The following is a 22,617-nucleotide window of genomic DNA, read 5'->3' as shown; positions in this document are numbered from 1 at the left end:
TTTTTTTTGTGGCTGAATAGTATTCCACTATTATGAATAATGCTCCAACGAAAATGGGAGTGCAGTCTCTCTTCAATATACTAATTCATTTCCTGTGGAGATATACCCAGTATAGGATTGCTAGATCATACAGTAATTCCATTTTTAGTATTTGAGGAATCTCTATACTGTTTATTGGGTATACTAATTTACATTCCCACTAACTGTGCAATGGTTCTATTTTTTCCACATTATTGCCAAAACTTGTTATCTTTTATTTTTTGATAGTCGCCATTCTAACAAGGGTGAGATGATAGTGCAATGTGAGTTTAATTTGCATTTTCCCTGATGGTTAATGATATGGAACATTTTTTCATAAAGTTCTTGGCCATTTATAGTCTTCTTTTGAGAAATGTTTGCTTAGGTCATTTGCTGATTTTTATTTACTTGTTATTGAGTTGTTTCTGTTCCTTACATATTTTGGATATTAACTTCTTATTAAATATATGGTTTGCAAATATTTTCTCTCATTCTGTAGGTTGTCTCTTCATTCTTTTGATTTTTTTCTTTGCTGTGTAGAAGCTTTTTAGTTTGATGTAATGCTATTTGTCTATTTTTGTTTTTGTTGCCTGTGGCTTTGGGGTCTTATCTAAAAAGTCATTGCCCAAACCAATGTCTTGGAAAATTTTCCCTATTTTCTTTCTAGGAGTTTTACAGTTTTGAGTTTTATGTTTAAGTCTTTAATCTAGTTTCAGTTGATTTTTGTATATGGTGTGATGAGATAGGGTTCAGTATTATTCTTTTTAAACGTGGGTATCCAGTTTTCCCAACACCATTTATTGAAGAGGCAGGCAGTCCTTTTTCCATTGTGTTTTCTTGACATCCTTGTTGAAAATCAGTTGCTTATAAATGTGTGGAGGCATCTTAGACTCCACATGGCCAAACCTAAGTTGATCCACTTCTTTTTCTCCTCTTATTGCTCCTAGCTCAGTGAATGTTGCCATTGTCCAAGTAATAATGACAACAAGAACAAAAATAACAAGCAAAGTGTTAAGAATAGCAGATAACCTCTATGGAGCTTCTTTTATTCTGATCACTTATGCACATTACCACATTTGAACCTCATAATAATACTATGATGTGAGGATTACTCCTTCTCCTACTACCATTACTGCTAATACTACTGCTACTAACCACCACCACCCTCACCATCGTATAAATAAGGAAAGGAAGAGAAGCACAAAAAGATCACGAAGATAGAAAGTGACAGCTGTGACTTGAGTGAACACAGGTCTTTCTGGAGACTCTGCTCCTACTCTTACTGCACCACCCTCCTACAGCATTGGTATCACTTGGGAGCCTGGAAGAAATTCAGGATCTCAGACCTCACTCAGACCTACTGATGAGAGGCTGCACTTTAACAAGATCCCCAAGTGATTTTTGTGCAGGTATTGTTAGAATCTGAGAATTTTTTTGTGATCTAGTATTGCCCCTTCAACTTCCACCTGCCCACCACATTTGAGTAATGAGTGAGACGACGAAATCACATGGAAAGTATCTTCCTATCTTCCTTTCGCTCCTTTCTTTCTCCAGGGTAGGCCTTAGGTGAGGTCTTCATACCTTCCCACCTGTATTATGGCGTCCACATGTGGCTGATTACCTTCTGTTGTCCTCATGGCAGCCAGAATGGTTTCTTTAAAATGTTAATTTGATCATACCAATCCTTTGCTTAAAATCCTTTAGTCCCTCTAGGATAAGGTCCAATCTTCCTAGCTTCCAATGTCCAGTCCCTCTGGTCTGTCCATCCTCATATCTCTTGGCACTACTACTAAGCAGGGCAGATCTCCAAGGAGTGTGTGCTTTTTTGTGTCCCTGGCATTCACCTGCATTTTGGCTTTTGCCTAAAATCTCCTTGCAATTTCAGAGGCTGCAATTCAAATGCCTGCCAATATACCTGTTGTGAGCATTTTGGGTGAGGGCGATGGTAAATGGGTGAACAGAGAGCTACACTGTGAGTAACTGCAGTAACCCTGGCTCTGGACAGAGCAGGGGCTATCTCCTGGAAAAGTGGTTGCAGTGAGATAAATATTTACTTTGTCAGAGAGACAAGAAATCTGGATTTGTGTGTTGGCAACTACTTGAAGTTTTTAAAAAATGTGGGGATTGAGGCTTCCTTCCAGAATGGCATAGTGTTGAGTGCAACATATTCTTTCCCTCGCAAAACAACTATTTGACTGGAGAAAATTATAATTATTTAAATTTTTTTTACAAACTGTCCTAAGGAAATATGCAAATGGTAAAACATTCTTTCAAGAAAATCTACTAAATATCCTTCAGAACAGCAGGAGTCTGTGGCATAGGAGCCATGACTTGTTCCCCTAACCCACTGTCAGCACTGTCTTATGGAAACTTCTCAAGGTTATCTGCTCTGGTGGCTGTGGTCAAGAAGGGGGCTCCCTGTCCCTGCAGGTCCTAGCATACATAGGTCCTTGGTATCACCCCAGGAAGGGCAGGCAACCCACATTTCACCACTTCTCCTTCCTCCGCTAGGAATGCAAAAGTTCTATTCCTAGTGGAGGTGATTGAGAGAGACAATTGTGACTCCCTTCTTCTACTTTGCCTCTACTCATAGGGTGAAATTTCAACTCCAGGTGCATGAGTCCAAGAACACGGGGCTCCAGTTGCCCGTTCTCCAACTTGCTGTCGGAATGGAAGTTCCATACCAGAATGCACAAGCTAGGAAGACCAGGAGCTCCAGGGGCTGCCATCTCCTTCCCCCAGTAGAGCAGGGTGTCATTCTAGAAGTGGGCTTCTGTCTCCACCTCCAGCTCCTGTGCAGTGGTGCAGAAGTTCTGTTCAGGAGGAAAGGCAGGATGAAAACATCCCCAGCTGTATTAAAGGGACTGACCTTATTTAGAAGAGAGGATAAAGAATTCCAGCTCAATGATGTCGGAAACAATAGAGATCTTGGTGGAGAAAATTCAAGAGTATGCTCATAGCTCCATAATACTACTAGCAACAAGCAAAATGGCAGAACCACCAGAAATTTAACAGGAAGAATCAGGGAAAAAGATTGCCAAGAAGAGCCTTCCTTGGATCACACTTATCTCTGGGTCATCTAGAAGTTTGTGTGCCAGCCCCAGGCTGAACCCGCTCAGAAGCAGCAAGAGTAGAATGGGGGGAAGACTGAAAATCATTTGCCAACCAGAACACAGATCCATCAGCAAACAGCTGAAGCCCCACCAGCACTAGGGGCTTAAGCCCAACCTCTGAACAAATACTGCTTGAACAATAAACTACTCTGACTCACAGGCAACTACTAGGAAGCCAGGATTAAAAATAAAATCATGCACATCCCTGGTAATCTGGAAGACTATGTGCATACCTAAGGCTGTGCTCTCTTAGGAGTTATCACAGAGAAGAAAATCCAAGCTACCGGTATGTGGGTCAAAATGTAAACTCCTTGAACTGTGATCGCAGCCCCCATGCCACATGTATCCAGGAATCTAATCAACCAAGGAGCTTTAAATCCAATCTCTGATGAATAAGTGGCTTATGATGACCGAGAAGCAGCCCCTAGGTAGCCAGGCTAAAAGAGAAAAACAAGAAAGGAAGAAAAAAATGTCCAAGATCATGAGCATTAAAGGCTGAACACTGCAGGAGAAATAGATTTTGTAGACTTTGCAAATTAGTTTAAGTTACCAGTTGAATAAATAAACAACCAAGCAAATTACAATGACATCTACTCCTGGGTTATATACAGAGTTACTAGATACTTTGTCTAAAATGATAAGTTTTTAATAAGAAATTATGAGACATACAAAGATACAAGAAAGAGTAATAACTCGTGCACAAGAGAAAACAAAGCAACAGACTTTAGAAGGGGCCCAGATATTGGACTTATCTGATAATGACTTCAAAGACATCATTATAAATATATTCAAAGAACTAAAGTTAACCAAAGAAGTAAAGTTAGACTTTATTCAAAGTCTAAAGCATTAAAGGAAGGTTATAATGACAATGTCTCATCAAATAGAAACTATCAATAAAGACTTATACATTATAAAAAGATGCCAAATGATCCTTCTAAAACTGAAAAGTACAATAATAAAAATGAAGAGTTTGACTTTCATTTTCTGGTCTGGCTTTTAAGGAGCTTAGAAGTCCCCACTGTATCCTAACAACAAGTAAAAAGCTGAAAAAATGGAAAAATAAACTCTTCTCAGCTCTTTTAGAGAAGTGACATGGCAGGGCAGACTGCTCCCTGCAAAATTGGAGAGACAGGTGGATACAGAGAATCACAACTTTACCAGAGCAGAAACCCTGGGAACCAGTGCTAGGATAGGAAAACCTGAACTGTAAATTGATGAGCTGTGGACAAGTCTGAGAATTAAACACTCCAGGGAGACCCAGTCATCGGGCTTCTACACCTGTGTACATTTTACCCCCAGGACCTCTACCAGATCCTCACGGTAAATATCAGAGAAATATCTGCTCCTGCCTCTGGGAGGGAGAAGGGAAGAGGTGAAAAGGAATCATTTTGAAATATGCCAGATTATTCTGTTTTTCTTAACAAGGTCTGCCTGAAAGAGAAACTATTTTACCAGAGCCTAACCTGCTGGAGTTTTATGATAGCCTAACTGCCGTGGTTTGAATGTTTGTCTTCTCTGAAACTCATGTTAAAATGTATTTGCCATTGCAACAGTATTGGGAGGTGGGACATTGAAAAGGTGTTTAGGTCATGAAGGCTCTGCTCTGGTGAATAGGCAAATGCTCTTATCCTGTTATTATCATGAGAGGGAGTTTGTTATCATGGGACTGGGCTCTTGTTCTTTTCATCCTCTCTTTGCTCCTTCTGCCATGTGATGCCTTCTGCCATGTTATAATGCAGCATGAAGCCCCTCACCAGAGGCCAGCACCTTGACATTAGACTTACTCGCCTCCAGAACCAGGAGCCAATAAATTTCTGTTCATTATAAGTTACCCAGTCTCAGATATACTGTTATAGCTGCGCAAAATGGACTAAGACACTAACCTACCTGGGAGAAGAGGAACGTTCAACTCCAGCCTGCTTTAGCTTTCTACATGGTGGAATGAAAATACCCAACTTTAGCTCCCTCTATCCTTTTACATGGGGGGAAAAATATACACTTAAATTTATGATCAACTGATTCTTGACAAGGGTGCCAAGACAATGCAATGGGAGACAGAATAGCCTCTTCAACAAATGGGTGCTGAGACAAGTGGCTATCTAGATGCAAAATAATAAAGTTGGATCCCTCATCACACCATACACAAATATTAATACAAAATAGTCATAGGTGTAAATATAGGAGATAAAACTATAAAACTCTTAGAAAAAAATGAGAGCAAATCTTGGGAGATAGGGGTTGGCAAGCGTTTCTTAGGTATGACACCAAAAGCATAGGTGAAACAAGATTGAAAAGTTGAACTTTATCAAAACTAACTTTGTTTTTCCTGAAATAATACCATCAAGAAAGTGAAAAGACTGCTCATGGACTGGGAGAAAATATTTTCAAACCATATGTCTGATAAGAAGTCTAGAAAATATAGAGAATGCTTACGAAACTCAATAATAAAGAAATTAAAAATGGGCAAACATATAGAAAAAAACTTTTGGAGCTGATAGATACGTTTATTACCTTGATTATGATATTGTGGGTGCATGCATATGTGCAGTTTTTGTATATCAATTAAACCCCAATAAAGCTATAAAAAGGGTAAACCAGTGCCTAACATATGGCAAGCATTTAGTAAATATAGGCTAGTTTGCCACCTGTCTCTGGTGGTGAAGTAGAGGGTGTGTCAAAGGTGACTGGGGCCTGAGAACATGGGAAAAGGGCTGTGGCAATGACAGGAAGAAGGCTGCCAGCAAGGAAACTAATCCAGGTGTAGAAGAGCAACGGGAATTCCTTTTGAAGTACGTTGAGTGTTCAAATGGAAACATCTAGTAAAGATTAATAAAAAAAAGATTTTATCCCCATAACAGGAGAATTTTGGATAAATGAATATAAAATCTTGCTACTGTGATAAGCCACTAAGAGTTTTGCTTTCCAATGAGTTTGAGGGGTAGATGAATTGGTCGATACAACATCATACAGAGTGAAAGAAAAGATTGGATAGCAGTGTTTAAGTAATTAAAAAAATAATGTGTTATAAAAATGGTCTCTTATAGATGTCTTCTGAAGACATATCCATCCCAACTCCCATCCCTCAGTGTCATTCTCATATTCATGAATGAAGCTCTGTCCATTATACAACGGGCCATCACCAGTATCATCAACCGGACACCCTCTCGATGGTTGAAGGAAATCATCTTGGTGGATGATTTCAGTTCAAATGGTGAGCAACATGATCAAAGAATAATTGTAAAAATGACCACTTATCATCTGTGCTTGGCTGGAAAGAGGTTTTGGCTTAGAGTTTAGGACACCTTGGGTTTCTCATGTAGGGAAAATAAAAAGATCATTTGTTGAGGGTCTATTTGTGCTAGCCACATTTAATCTCCACAAAGTCAAGACAGAAGATAATTATCTCTACACGGATGAGGAAACTAAGACACAAAGAGATCATATGGTGTGCTTAAATTGGACTGCAAGCCAGTGGCAGAGGTGGGAGTTAGGCCAGGACCATGTACCTCCAAATCTACCTGTGCCCCTCTTTTTTTTTTTTGAGATGGGGTCTTGCTCTGTCGCCCAGGCTGGAGTGCAGTGGCGGGATCTCGGCTCACTGCAAGCTCTGCCTACCGGGTTCACGCCATTCTCCTGCCTCAGCCTCCCGAGTATCTGGGACTACAGGCACCCACCACCTCGTCTGGTTAATTTTTATGTGTTTTTTTAGTAGAGACGGGGTTTCACTGTGTTAGCCAGGATGGTCTCGATCTCCTGACCTTGTGATCCGCCCGCCTCGGCCTCCGAAAGTGTTGGGATTACGGGCGTGAGCCACTGCGCCCAGCCACTTGTGCCCCTCTTATGCACCATGAAGAAGCCTGGGGGGTGAAGCGGAGTCTAGAGAAGGACTCCAGATACCAGGAAGGGACTTAGAGTTGCTCCTTACGAGGAACAGACCACTCTCCCCGGGTCACTAAGCCTGGAGAAAAGAGAGCTTTGGGTGCTGACTCTTCACAGTGGCAACAGCTCTTGCCCACAGGGTGCCCCTGCCCCGAGTCTAGCCCACCCAAGGAAGAGATGTGGAAGATAACAGACCTGAGTCCTCACTTTCTGAGTTCATAATCCCGGCTTCTCCTTTGTAAGTGTTATGTCCTTGGGTAACTCAGCGTCTTCATGTTCTGATTTTCTTATACACAAAATATGGATGTTGATAATAATAACCATTTTATGAACTATAGTGAGAATTAAATGAGATCATAATGGCAGCTAACATTGCTTGTTCTAAGCACCTTTTTTTTTAGAGATGGAGTTTCGCTCTTGTCACCCAGGCTGGAGTGCAGTGGCGGGAATCTCAGCACACTGCAACCTCCGCCTCCCGGGTTCAAGCGATTCTTCTGCCTCAGCCTCCTGAGTACCTGGGATTATAGGAGTGTGCCACCACACCCAGCAAATTTTTGTATTTTTAGTAGAGATGGGGTTTCACCATGTTGGCCAAGCTGGCCTTGAACTCCTAATCTCAGATGGTTTGCCCGCCTTGGCCTCTCAAAGTGCTGGGATTACAGGCGTGAGCCACAGCGCCCAGCCATGTTAACTATTTTAATCATTACAACAACCCTATGAGGAAGGAATCACTTTTTGACCTATTGCGTAGATGTGCAAAACTAAAGCATAGACTGATCAAGGAACTTGTTCAACATCCTACAGCTGGTAAGTGACAGAATTGAGATTTGACCATAAACTTCAGAGTCCAGAGCCCTGGTTCTAACCACTGTGTTCCCGTTATAATACATGAATTATGTAAAGCATTTTGCACATGGTAGCCTCTCAGCAATTGTTGGCTCTTAGTTTTATTAATTTTGTGCAACAAATAAAAGAGAGTAGAATTAAGTTACAAAAACTTAGAGGTTTGGTCTAGCAGTAAGGAGGAATTTCTTGACTATAAGGGCTATGAAGCGGCAGCTCATTGGAGGCAGAATATGTTCCTTCTCTGAGGATCTTTAAGTACCAGTTAGGTTATTGTACCTTCAACCTGTCTCTCAGGAGAGAGAGCAAACAAAATGACTGCTTAAACCTTTTTTAGACTTCCACACTAAAAATACTTATATTCATCCTTTGCATACCTTCCTCTTTTTTTATTTCCAATGTAACTAAACAAAAAAGAAGAAGGTACAATTTTTAGAGCAATTCCACTGAAAACCAAATAAAAGAGACTGGTTTCATTCATTTCTGGGCATGGAGACTGGTACTGATTTCACACCTGGTTTTCCGAGCCAAAAATAGGAGCATGATTAGAAAGACCTCTGCTTTGGACTTCTGAAAACACTCTGGCTCTGCTCCCTGCCTGAGACAAACTCAGGCAAGTCCCCTCACCTCTTTAGGACTCAGGGTCTTCACGAGGCAAACACAAGAGTTGAGCTGGAATACTGTGAAAGATATCTCTTTCTGTGAAAAAAAACAAAAACAAAAACAAAACTCAGTACTATACTCTGTGGCCTATACGCTATGTTCCATGGGGTGTAGATAAGACTTAATTCAGGATTTTTTCCTGTGGAACAATAAAATAAAAAAATGCAAGATTACAAACACAGGGTAGACACATAAAGAAAAACCAAAGCTTCCTTATTGTTCTAAACTGCACTCCATTATAACACATTCCTCTCATTTAGGTCTGAAACTCATGTTTGTTTTCCACAGAGGTGATTTGTTTGGATGGTCACAGAAAAGGGGACTGTCAGCCATTCTTTGGTGTTACAGGGACAGGAATTAGAGAGTCTCTGTCATTAACCACAAAAACACCAGCCAAATTGAGCCTACGCTGAGCATAACTCAAATATCTGTTTTATGTTAAACAGGAGAATAAATGGAAGTCTCTACCATGCCTACTGAAAGAGAAACTCACTATCCATGTGAATTTGGGGGCAAGTGACTCAACTGCTTCTCACCTCAGTTTCTGCATCTGTAACATCAGGAAATAATGGTGCCTACCTGATAGGACCACTTTTGGGATTAAATAATATGTGTAAAGGCCTCAGGAGAGAGCCTGTTGCCATTACATGCTAGCTAGTGTTCTGCTCCTCGCTTATCTCAGTATTATTTGTAGTACTTTTGAAATGCCACAGTCTGGTGCCAGAGGTTTGCCTCCTTTCTGTCTTTCCCTAGATGTTAAGTTTTATTCACATCACTCAAATATTTTGAGCTTAAATGTTAAATGTCACTCAAATGTTAGATGAGGTGTAAGCTTTTTAAAAATTATATCAAGGTAGGTGGAATACTGTATTTTCTCCCTAATTTTAGGAAAATTTCACAATCAACAACTACGTGTTGAGTTTCTACCATGTACTAGCCACTGGGCATGGAGGAGGATGTCAGAGAGTTCAAGTTTCCATCTTAATTAATGAGGCAAGACACATCTGTGGAAAGATACCTCAATGTGTGAAGAAGAATGTGATAAACTAAGTGAACTCTCAGTGAGCGAAAGAAAGCACGGTGTGGGGGTGGGGGGTGTGATGATCTAAGGAGGGTTCCTGGAGGAGGCAGGCTTGGATTGGGACTTGAAGGCTTCATAGGATTTGAGACAGCAGAGAAAAACGAAGGAAGACTGGGAAACTGGGTTGGGGTGGAGAACTAGGGAGTGCCGAAAGAATGGTGTGAACAAAAACGAGGAATCGAGAAGCACCCTGAGCTGACCAGCTTGGGATAACAGGTTTTGGGGAGGAGACCAGTAGGAGGGCAAAGCTGGGAAGGGAGCATAGGTTGTCTTCAGAAAACCCATCGAGGCATCCTTAATTTTTGTGCTATATGATAGGCATTATTTTTCAGGAGGTGACTCAGAATCTATTGCTCATAAAAATTTGGAGTTGGAAGGGTCCTGACTATTTGGTACTTTTCTTGAAATTTTTTAATGTATTTTTTTTTCTAAAAAAGAGACAGAGTCTCACTCTGTTGCCCAGGCTGGTCTCAATCTCCTGGGTTTAAGCATTCCTCTGCCTCGGGCTCCCAAAGTGCTGGGATTACAGGCATGAGCCACCATGCCCACTATGGTACTTTTCTTTAAGTTGAGGAAACAGGCACATCCAGTGGGAAGTGACACAGAATGATGTAGTGACTGAATTAGAATCTAGATATTCAGGTTCAGTGGCACCTCCTGTGGATTACTGACTAAAAGTAGTGCCTGGGTAAGTGTACAGACTGGCAACCTTGGCTACCCCAGCTTACTCCCAGAGGAAGCAAACAGCCTTAGACATACTGGCCCTGCTTAGCACCTTCAATAATTGAGACAATTACTCTTGAGTGCAGCAGATCTAAAAGGGGGTAAATTTTACTGCCATAGTCACTTAGGTGTTGATTCCAGGTCTTGATCACTCTAGGCCTCACAAATATGCTCTTCTTTTGAGAGAGGAACCAGCAAGAATCTCATTCCTTGGCTATGGGGAGAGAGGAGAGGGAGGGAGGACTTGATAAACCCAACCAGGTACTCACAGAGTTCTTGAGACACTGTGTTCTGGTGGCTAAAAACAGCACAGGTTCACATCCAGGGCATGCCACTTACTAGATATGTGACTTGGAAAAGTTTTTAAAACTCTTTGTGCCTCAGTTTCTTTATCTGTAAAGTGGGGATATTGTAGTGCCTACCACATGTGAGGAAGTCAGTGGTAGGCTGAGCCCAAGAACAAAGCCATAGACAAGCTTTATTAAAAGAGAGGGAAGAGAGGGAAGAAAACTACCTGTAAACAATCTAGGAATAGTGAATCTTGTTTGCATAATTTTTGGGCTAAATTTACTAGCTAGAAGCTGGCAAAGAGATTAATCTGTGCATTCTGTCCCAGTTGGTCCTTAAGTAGGTCAACTGGGAATATCTAAAACAAAACAATTTTTGTCATTTATGGATTCTCCAGAGTCTTGAGAGTTTAGCTATGAAGATGTTCCAGGCCTTCCTGCAGTGTTTTCCATCAACCTGTGCACCTTAGGCTAGATCTATCCTACTCATTCTCTCAAGAACTTCTCAACGTGAAAAAGCACTTATAACAGTGCCTGACACGTAGTAAGCAGTATTATCATTTTAAGATAGTTTAACTGTGAGGGAAAGGAAATTAGGAATGATCACAGTCCACCTCAGGTGAAAGGGAGAAGAGAGGCAGGTGCAGGGGAAATACTACTTATTTTCTAGTTGACTCTTAGAATTGCCCATTTTATGCTGGAGGTAGTCCAGCCACTAATATATGATAGTATAAAACTTTTGTATCACGTTGACTGTTGCACTCAGAATTTCTATAGGTGTGCACTTGATTGACAGGAGAACTACAGGAACACTTGGATGAGAAGATTAAGCTTTACAACCAGAAGTATCCAGGACTACTGAAAATAATACGGCATCCTGAGAGGAAAGGTCTTGCTCAAGCCCGCAACACTGGCTGGGAAGCTGCCACAGCAGACGTGGTCGCCATCTTGGATGCTCACATTGAAGTCAGTGTTGGGTGGTAAGGCTCAAAGAGGCTAATTCTTCTGGAAAGGGCAGAGAGGAGATATTGTGCATGCACTGAACACAAGGCAGGATACTGTGGACAGAGGGAAAGTCAGCATCAGGCCTTAAATAAAGGGAATCTCCAAAAGAGCATGCTTTTATGCAGGGATGTTGCTTGGCTAAGAGAAGTAGCCTGGTGAAGAGCACTGACAGTTGCATCATAATGCTGACTTCGCCAAAGACTTTGTGAATCTGAGTAAGTCACTTAACTAGACGTTGTGTCTTTAACTGTAAAGATGAGGAGATTAGCCTTTGGTTATTTTAAAGATTTTTCCCCAGCCCTGAAATTACATAATAAAATAAAGAGAACTATGTTCTTTAGAGAATGTGGAGAATCAGACAGGAAAGAAGGATCAGTTTGGAAACAGGGAGAACCAAGAGATAACGTAAATTCAAGGAGTAATATACATACTGATAATGCTGCTTCACAACGGCCTGGGGGTGTTACTTGGGTAATAATTTCAAACCTGTTCTTGATGCGCGTTGGCTGCTAGCAGCTTCAGCTATCCCGAAAGGTACAGAGATTCTCTGGACTCTAGAGAGTTCTACTCACAACCCAGTACAGCCTAAATGGAGGAGGTACTCAATGTCAGGGGAAGGTGCTTGGAACAGCTTTATCTGCTCTCCCCTACTGCTTGTCCTCATATCCAAGCTGGGCTTGCTGCACACTCTTCTTCTAGGGCAGAGCCAATCTTGGCTCGGATTCAGGAAGACCGCACCGTGATTGTGTCTCCTGTGTTTGACAACATTCGTTTTGACACCTTCGAACTGGATAAGTATGAACTGGCAGTTGATGGGTTTAACTGGGAACTCTGGTGCCGCTATGATGCACTCCCACGAGCCTGGATTGATCTGGATGATGTCACTGCCCCAGTGAAGTAAGTCTGAGGAGGTTCAGGGACCTTGAGTAGCACGTGGGAAGGCAGGAATGAACTGAATGGATTTTGTTTATCTTTGGTGGTAGTAATTGGGGTGATGTGGAAGGAGGGGAGGGGATGAGGTGAAGGACAAGGGATAGAGGGAAAAAACCCCAATAAGTTATCCCAGTTAAGAAATCACAGACGCTTTGGGATATTTAGAGACTTTCAGGCAAAAATCAAGCAAAACATTTAAAATTTTGGGAAACATTTGGGCCATTTCAAGCTTTAGCAGGCTACGAAGTAAGGATACCTAGAAAAAAAAGATGTAATTTCAGTATATTTTCAGAAGGGTTATGATAACACTGGGCCAGGGAAAGCTACATGCACTTAGTCCTGCCTGAGAGTTTAGGGAAGGCCTTCATGATAAGAACAGACTTAGGTAGAGTTCTGAAGCCCAAATAATCATTGAGCATCCCACCCCTCGCCTCCGCTCCTTATGGAGAGATTAGTGACTCTTGCTGTGTGCTCTGTAGGAGTCCTTCAATCATGGGCATCCTGGCTGCTAACAGGCACTTCCTGGGAGAGATCGGGTCTCTGGATGGTGGAATGCTCATCTGTGGAGGAGAGAACGTGGAGCTTAGCCTGAGGGTGGGTACATTTCCCTTCTCTTTATGGGACAAAGCAGAAAGGGGAATAACAGAAAGGTAGTAGGACCCCTGGAATCCTAGAACAAGGCTGAATGTCACTGGCTCAAAGGTGGATACATTCTCATGTTTCCAGGCAACTGGGCCAAGGACGGGGGCAATAGGACTTCTGGAGTGGACACTCCTGGTATAGCCCATATAATCTGGGAGGTGGGGTGGGAAGGGGTCAAGTTGGGATTGAATAAATAGATGTCCCTATTTCACTTGAGGACTCTGGGCATTTTTCAAGCATCTCTTGGGATAAACTTAACCTTGGAGCAGACAGTTCTCTAGAAGGCCAAAGACAGCAAAAACAGGAGTGGGCAGCGTGACCAGGGAATGCAGACGTGTGGGCAGCCAGCCTGCTTCTGTACTCACAGCCAGAGCAGCTGACGTGATAGCCTGAGTTTGTGCTGAGATATAGTCTAATCTAAGACAAATAGCCAGGTTTTTACCATTATATAATTGAAATCCTCAAACCCAGCCAGTCACGGTGGCTCACACCTGCAATCCCAGCACTTTGGGAGGCTGAGGCAGGCAGACTGATTGAGCCCAGGAGTTCAAGGCCAGCCTGGGCAACATGGTGAAACCTTGTATCTATTAAAAAAGAAAGAAAAAGAAAAAATAAATCCTCAAACCAGTGCTAGTTCTGACCAACTTCTGTGTGTCTGGAAAAATACTGGCTTCACACTTCAGCAGTGATGCCTCTTGTCTGCCCCTGACAGCTTCCCATGCTTGTTTAGGTTAAATGAACAACCTAAATTTAAAAAAAATTAAATTTTAAATTTTTGTGGGTACATTGTAGGTGTATATATTTAGGGCGTGCATGTGATGTTTTGATATAGGCATGCAATGAATAATAATCATGTCAGAGAATGGGGTATCCATCCCCTCAAGCATTTATCGTTTGTGTTAGAAATAATCCAGTTATATTCTTTTAGTTATTTTAAAATGCAAAATTAAATTATTATTAACTATAGTCATCCTATTGTGCCATCAAGTAGTAGGTCTTATTTGTCTTATTCATTCTTTGTAACTATTATTTTTGTACCCATTAACCATCCCCGTCTCCCCCAACTACCCTTCCTGGCCTCTGGTAACATCCTTCTACTCTCTATGCCCATGAGTTCAATTGTTTTGATTTTTAAATTTCACATGTAAGTGAGAAATACAGTGTTTGTCTTTCTGTGCCTGGCTTATTTCACTTAACATAATGATCTCCAGTTCCATCCATGTTGTCGCAAGTGACAGAACCTCATTCTTTTTTTTTATGGCCGAATAGTACTCTATTGCATGCTACATTTTCTTTATCCATTCATCTGTTGATGGACACTTAGATTGCTTCCATATCTTGGCTGTTGTGAACAGTGCTGCAACAAACAAAAGAGTGCAGATATCTCTTTGATTTACTGATTTCCTTTCTTTTGGGTATATACCCAGCAGTGGGATTGCTGGATCATATGGTAGCTCTATTTTTATTTTTTTTCTGAGGAACCTACAAACTGTTCTCCATAGTGGTTGTACTAATCTACATTCCCACCAACAGTGGATGAGGGTTCCCTTTTCTCCATATCCTCTCCAGCATTTTTATTGCCTGTCTTTTGGATATAAGCCATTTTAACTGGAGTAAGATGATATCTTGCTGATTTGTATTTCTCTGATGATCAGTGATGCTGGGTATCTTTTCACATGCCTGTTTGCCATTTGTATGTCTTCTTTTGAGAACTGTCTATTCAAATCTTTTGCCCATTTTTGGATTGGATTATTAAATTTTTACCTATAGAGTTGTTTAAGCTCCTTACATATTCTGGTTATTAATCCCTAGTCAGATGGGTAGTTTGCAAATATTTTCTCCCATTTTATGAGCTGTCTCTTCACTTTGTTGATTGTATCTTTTGCTGTGCAGAAGCTTTTTAACTTGATGTTATTCCATTTGTCAATGTGTGCATTGGTTGCCTGTGCTTAGCGTTCTGCTTAGCGTTCTGTAACATTCTTGTACTTGGACATTGATATCTTCCTCTAGGTTTGGGAAGTTCTGTGTTGTTATCCCTTTGAATAAACTTTCTTCCCCTATCTCTTTCTTTACCTCCTCTTTAAGGCCTATAACTCTTACATTTGTCCTTTTGAGGCTATTTTCTAGATCCTGTAAGCGTGCTTCATTGTTTTGTATTCTTTTTTCTTTTATCTCCTCTATGTATTTTACAAATAGCCTGTCCTCAAGCTTACTGATTCTCCCTTCTGTTTGACCAATTCTGCTATTAAAAGACACTGACGCATTCTTCAGTATGCCAATTGCATTTATCAGCTCCAGAATTTCTGCTTGATTGTTTTTTATTATTTCCATCTCATTGTTAAATTTATCTGGTAGAATTCTGAATTCCTTCTCTAATTATCTTGAATTTCTTTGAGTTTCCTCAAAACAGCTATTTTGAATTTTCTGTCTGAAAGGTCCCTTGTCTCTGTTTTTCTAGGATTGGTCCCTTAGTTCATTTGGTGAGATCATGTTTTCCTGAATTATCTTGATACTTGTAGATGTTCTCCTGTGTCTGAGCGTTGAAGAGTTAGTCTACTTATTCTAAGTAAAGACTACTTATTGTGGTCTTTACTGTCTGGGCTTGTTTGTACGCATCCTTCTTGGGAAGGCTTTCCAGATATTCAAAAAGACATGGTTGTTATGATCTAAGCTGTACCTGCTTTAGGGGGCATCCCAAGCCCAGTAATGCTGTGGTTCTTCCAGACTCATAGAAGTACCACCTTGACGGTCTTGGACAAGATCCGGGAGAATTCTCTGGATTACCAGGCAGAGACCCTTGTTCTCTTCCCTTACTTTCTCCCAAACAGATGGAATCTCTCTCTGTCTCTGTTCTGAGCTACCTAAAGCTGGGGGTAGAGTGACACAAGCAACCCCGTGACTACCACCACTATGACTGCTCTGGGTCAGACCTGAAGCTAGCACAGAACTGGGTCTCACTCAAGTCCTGCTGTAACCACTCACTGTATACTTCCTATGTTCCCTTGAGACCCTGGTGCTCTACAATCGGTAGGTGGCAAAGCCAGGACACAGGACAAAGGCCTGTGTCCTTCCTTTCGGGGCCGTGTGTTCCTCCAGGTCCCAAGTAGGTCCAGAGGTGCTGTCTGGCAGTCAGACACTAAAGTAAAATACCTTAAAAGTCTACCTCATGTTTTATTATATTGTGACTGAGCTAGACTGAGCTGGCACTCAAACCACAAGACACACTCCTTCCCACTCTTCCCTCTTCTTTCCAAAGTTAGAGGCCAGTGCCACCACAGGCCCACAGGGAGTACTGCCAGACTACCACTCATGTTCCCTTAGGGCCCAAGGACTCTCAAGTTAGCGTATGATGTATGCTGCCTGGCTTAGGACTCACCCATCAGGGAGGTGGGCTCCCTTCTGGCCTAGAGCAGGTCCAGAAATGCCACCTAAGAGTCAAGTCCTGGAATCAGGGACCCCCAAGAGACTGCTTGGTGCACTACCCACCTGTGGCCGAGCTGGTACCTAAAGCCAGCAAGTCTCAGAGACTCACACAAGGCCCTCAAGGTAGTATTGGGTATTGCTGCTAGTTGTTCAAGGTCCCAGGGCTCTTCACCTAGCAGGTGATAAATGCTGCCAGGACTGGGTCCTTCCCTTCAAGGAAGTGAGCTCCCTTCTGGCCCAGGGTGTGTTTAGAAATGTCGTCTGGGAGCTAGGGCCTGGATCAGGGACCACACAACTCTGACTGATTCCCTAGCCTGCTGTAGCTGAGCTGGTATCCAAGATGCAGTCAAAGTCCTTCTCACTTCTCCCTCCTGTCTCCTCAAGTGGAAGGAAGGGGTCTGTTTTGGAGCTGCAAGTTGTGCATCCTGGGGTTAGGGGACGGGTAATGCCGGTACTGCCTTAGTGGCCCCAATTGATGTTTCAGTAGGTTGTGTGACCTGCCTCCCTACCCCCAATCCACTGTCTCTGGGCCCAGTTCAGCACTAGGATTCCCCTAATAGTTGCCTAGACTGCGTTTCACGCTTACTTAGAGACTCAGAGTACTGTAGCCTGGTGGCAGGGTTTGTGGGAACTCATGGTCCTACTTCTGGGATTAGTGATTTCCCTCTAGCTAGGGCTGGTTTAAATGCTCCCTCTTTGGGTGGGCATCAGCTGAGTTTGGTTCAGTTTTCCTTTCTGCTCTAACAGGACAGCACTGAGTTCAGCGCCTCACAATTGCTGTGCTCTTCCTCCCCCAACACACAGAAAATGCTGTCTACACCATGCTGCAGCTACTGGGGATGGGGGAGGGGTAGCATCAGTGATTCACTCCTGTCCTTTCTACCTCTTCGGTGCTTCTTTCAGCACTATGAAGTTAAAATATGAGTGCTGTGAGTGCCCACCTGGTTTTTGGTTCTTATGAAGGTGCTTTGCTTGTGTAGATAGTTGTGAAATTTGTATCCTTGTCAGGGGGATGATTGGTGGAGCCTTCTATTCCACCATCTTGCTCCATCACCTCTCCCAACCTGAATTTTTGTGCTCTATAAGGGAATTCAGGATGCAAACCAAGAAAAATAGAGAAATTACAAGAGCAGATTCAAAATGCGTCAGTGTATTGGTTAACTCTTGCCCAAAAATGTCATGCAATAAATCAACCCAAACTCAGTGCCTTAAAGCAGCAATAATCAATTCTCACAGATTTGCAGATCCAGCTGGCTTGGATGGAGTGGCTGTGTTCCACACGTGTTCACTCTGGGGCTGAGGCAAATGTGGGATAGCAGCTACCTAAGACAGAAAGCTCTTCTTATGGTGTGTAAGAGGGCAAATGCGACCATGTGAAGTCTTGTAAGGCCTAGGTTTAGAAGCAGCAAACGATTTCAGAGTAAGTCACATGGCCAACCCTAAAATGGTGTGAAGAATTAGGGCCAATAAATTTCATGCATCAGAATCAATTTAGAAGAGGTTTTGTGGATAAAATATCGTTTCCACGGTATCTCTTTTACCTTTTTGGTATAATCTACAGGGCCTCATTAGAAGGGGCTGGCCCAGGGGTTTGTGATTGTTCTTGGTAGCTCATCTTCTTTCGTCTTCCAGCCTAAGGCCAAACTCTTAAAGAGGCAATGGAAAGTAGTCGAAATTACACAGGTGTTGGAGACAGACAGACTTAAGTCAAAATCCTGCTTTGCCTCTTAAGAGTTTTTGTGCAACATACAAGCCCTCTAAGCCATACCTGCTGCATTAAGCACCTAGTATGGTGAGTGACACACGGTTTACACTCAATAAATGTTTAACGGTAAAAATGACAATAATAAGAATGTCAGGGTGGCATTGTAACAAACACTGACCCTGAGTTGTAATGCTGCCTCTGCTAACTCACTGTGGACTAAGCTTCTATGTGATGACCTTTTTTCCCCCTCCAAGCCCTGAAATTCTGTGCTTGTGACAAGGTGATCTCTGGTCCACTGTGGTGTCTGGAGGAACAAAGTAATTTCCCATCTAGAGTTTATTTCATTCCACTCTCTTTAATTTCTTTCTGACTGAAACTAATGACCCCATAGCCATGTACTGTACCCAGTAAGGACCCACTCAGGACTCCACGTTTAATGTTAACAAATGAATTTTGAGTCTTGTCGGGGTTATACCTTAAGCCATAATCATTCTTTGGCAGAGAAAACTAACTTTTTTTGGATGGTGGTTGATATGGTTAGGCTTTGTGTCCCCACTCAAATCTCATCTTAAATTATATCCCCATAATCCCCACGTGTCAAAGGAGAGACCAGGTGGAGGTCACTGAATCATGTTGAGGGGGTTTCCCCCAGGTTGTTCTCCTGATGGTGAGTGAGTTTTCACAAGATCTGATGGTTTTGTAAGTGTTGGTAGTTCCTCCTGTGTTCATTCTCCTTCCTGCCGCCTTGTGAAGAAGGTGCCTTGCTTCCCCTTTGCCTTCTGCCATGATTGTAATTTTCCTGAGGCTTCCCTAGCCATGCTGAATTGTGAGTCAATGAAACCTCTTTCCTATATAAATTACCCAGTCTCAGGCAGTTCTCTACGGCAGTGTGAAAACAGACAAATACAGTAGTCTGATCAGTTTTCCCATTTGTGAAATGAAGAGAAGCATTTTGTTTAATGTACCTCATAAGAATGATGGTATAGTCACGATGTAATAATGAATTTTATATAATTTTATAAAGATACTAATTAGAATGCTCATTCAACTTCTCTGACAGAGGCTAAAATAACAGAAGCTTCAACATGATAGAAATTAATTTCTCTTTCCTGTAACAGTTTGAACATAAGCAGTTCAGGATTGATATGGCAGCTCTAGGGTGATAGGGACCAAGACTTTTATTTGGTGGTCCTGCCACACTCAACACCATATTTGTATTCTAGCCAGTAGGAAGAGAAAAGGGGGAAAGAGAGAGAGCAAGCTCTTTCTTTTTAAGAGCACTACCTGAAAGTTGTGTATATTGTTTCTTTTCACATTCTGTTGGCCATTACCTAGTTACGTGGCCACAGCTGTGTGCGAAGGAGTCTGGGAAATACAGACTTTAGTTACTGGGTTATGTACCCAGATGTTTCTTCTATCACTGTAGATGTAGAGCAGAATAGACACTGGGAGTACAAGTGCTCTCTAACACAAAAAATATAAATGCAAAAATAATTACTGTATTTATGGTACTTAGCGAAGTCTTGAGAATGACCCTAGTTACACTGTGGCTGGGTTTTCCTACCTACCAGCGCTTTAGGTGAATTCCCTGATTCTTCAACTTCAGACCCAAAGTCCTCATTATTTCTGAGTTCCTTAGGCTTTGTTCTCTCCTTCTGCACCTAGGCTGAGTCTCTCTGTTTTCATTCTCCCAAACACACATAGAACACTGCCATTTCAGTTTCTACGCCATTCTATTTCTTTTAATATTTTGTGATTTTTAAAATGGACTTTGCTTAAAATATAGGGTCATCCTTTTCCTGTTTTTATGGATCAAGCAGTTCTGCCCATATCCAGCTTCTTGGTTTGTGTGTGACTATTTGCCTTTTAAAACTTCTAAGCATTTACTAGGATCTTTCTCCAGTAGCAAATCCTTGAACATCAGAGCTGCATGAAGTGCTTTATTCTGACATCTAGTGGCCATGGCAGGGATGGTGCTCATCAATGTGTGTAAATGGAGATGATGCATAGGAAAGGTTAAGAAGTGAGATGATGGGTAGGAAAGAAAAAACAGCACTTGTTGAACACCTTGTATATTTCACGCACTGTGCCAGAACTGAACATGTAACTTCCTGGGTTCACAATGCAGCTCTGTCATTTACTAGCTGGTAAACATGGGCAGGTTTCTTAAAGGGAGATACCTGTATGGTGAGGATTAAATTTATGGAAAGTATTAGGACAGTATATGGCACAAAGTAATATATTATTATCAGCAGGAGCTTAATGTCTCTGTGTGTGTCTCTGTGTGTGTGTGTGTGTGTGTGTGTGTGTGTGTGTGACAGAGAGAGAGAGAGAGAGAGAGAGATGATGGAAGGAATTTGGCAAGTGGGAATAAATTTGGAGAGCAGAGTTTGAAAACTTCTGGGCAAAGCTAATTATGGGCATTACTTCATAAATGGCAACCTTTTTTTTTTCTTTTGAGACAGAGTCTTGCTCTGTTTCCCAGGCTGGAGTGCAGTGGCACAGTCTAGGCTCATTGCAACCTCCACCTCCCAGGTTCAAGTGATTCTCCTGCCTCAGCCTCCTGAGTAGCTGGAATTACAGGTGCACACCACCACACCCAGCTAATTTTTGTATTTTTAGTAGAGACAGCGTTTCACCAGGTTGGCCAGGCTGGTCTCAAATTCCTGACCTCAAATGATCTGCCTGCCTCGGCCTCCCAAATTGCTGGGATTACAGGCATGAACCACCACACCTGGCCTCAGCAATCTTGACTTTTAACTTGAATTTAAGATTTCTTATGAGAACAATTAATTTTTCTCCCTGAATTCATGTGAGTTGAAAACCTCCATCAGCTAGGAAAATTGGAGTAAGGTTATATTTGGATTTTTGAATGTTTGGCTAGAGAGAATAATAATATCTGAGTGCAACCTGGATATAACCTCCACATGATTCTGGGGGCCAATGAGGAGAGCCAGAGAAGGATAATGAAAGAAAATGTGTCCTTCAAGTTATCTCAGAGGCTGCCATAACTGATTCCTTGTTACATCATTTAATCCCGGTGAAAACTCAAATAGTGGCTGTGCCCTTACAGCAGATGATTAAATTGAGGGTCAACTTATTCCATCATTGCACACCTGGTAGCTAGAGGCAAAACACTCTAGCTGCCAGGTGTGCAATGATGGAACCAGAATTTGAACATAGGTCAGTCTGATTTCAAAGCCTTGCTTTTTTTTTTAAACTCCATTGTTCTGGGAAATCGGGTGCAAAGGAAGGGGAATCTAGGGTTTTAAGAAGTGGAGAAAAGGATGAAAACAATTTGGAAGTCAGATAATGAGACTGACTACTCAGTTGGATACTCTTTTGGTAAATTAACGGAACCAGTGGGGCCTAAGCTACACACTGTTATCTCAGGCACTCCCATTGGCATGAGTGTGGTAGGTTGCTAGCCACTGCTATGGGCTAATTACCTCCCCGAAACTGCAGCTCACTTAGGCAACTGTGAAGAGAAGACGCAGGAGACATCACATTGATCCAACATGATTAAATAGTCCTATTAGCTACTGAGATGAACATCATATTTTCTAAGCTCAATATTAGAATGTGTGTTTCGACAAGTGTGTTTTGTACCCGTCAGGATGGTAAAAATGAATATTTGTAATTGGGTCATAAGCCATTTGGTCAAGTTCTGCAAATTAGTTATCTATTGCTGTATAACAATGTTATCACCAGCTTAGTGTTTTAAAGCAAGATGCATTCATTATTTCACAGTTTCTGTGGGTCAGCGGTCCATGCACAGTTTAGCTGGGTCTTCTATAAGGCTGCCATCAAGGTGTCAGCCAGAGTTAGATTCTCATCTGGGCTCCACTGGGGAAAGATCTACTTTCAAGCTCACATTATTATTGGCAGTATTCAGTTCTTTGAAGTCTTCCAGGCTGAGGAAGCATTCAGTTTATGCTGGGTATCAGTTGGAAGGCACTCTTAATGTCTTCCCTTTTCATGTGTTAGCTGACAACATGGCAGCTTCCTTCTTCAAAGCCAACAAGAGAGAGCCTGTCTTGGCAAAATGGACTCTACAGTCTTATGCAGTGTATCCATGATCCATGTAATCAAGTACATCCTGCTATCTTTGCCATATTCTGTTGGTTAGAAGCAGGTCACAGGCCCACACTCAAGGGGAAGGGATCAGGCGAGGCTGTAGACACCAGGAGGAGGGGTCATGGGGTCACTTTGGCATCTGTCTGCCACATTGCCCTTTGTCTAGCATGCAGGCAGAGAAGGGGCATGAGGGAACTTAGTGCAGTGAGAGTGGATCAGGGCATG

The 22,617-nt window shown here is 42.1% G+C and overlaps 1 protein-coding gene across 1 annotated transcript in view; it reads left to right on the top strand.

The window, feature by feature from the left end:
• GALNT8 (polypeptide N-acetylgalactosaminyltransferase 8) overlaps positions 1 to 22,617 on the top strand; it is a 41,225-nt gene that overhangs the window by 7,587 nt on the left and 11,021 nt on the right. Inside the window, exons 3-6 of the mRNA XM_030804872.1 lie at positions 6,176 to 6,342; positions 11,404 to 11,587; positions 12,312 to 12,509; positions 13,025 to 13,139. Of these exons, the coding sequence (XP_030660732.1) occupies positions 6,176 to 6,342; positions 11,404 to 11,587; positions 12,312 to 12,509; positions 13,025 to 13,139 (664 nt within the window). The remainder of the gene's footprint in view (positions 1 to 6,175; positions 6,343 to 11,403; positions 11,588 to 12,311; positions 12,510 to 13,024; positions 13,140 to 22,617) is intronic.

This window comes from Nomascus leucogenys, chromosome 23 (genome assembly GCF_006542625.1).
Source record: "Nomascus leucogenys isolate Asia chromosome 23, Asia_NLE_v1, whole genome shotgun sequence".
NCBI lineage: Eukaryota > Metazoa > Chordata > Mammalia > Primates > Hylobatidae > Nomascus > Nomascus leucogenys.
This window is presented reverse-complemented; position numbering and strand designations above follow the sequence as displayed.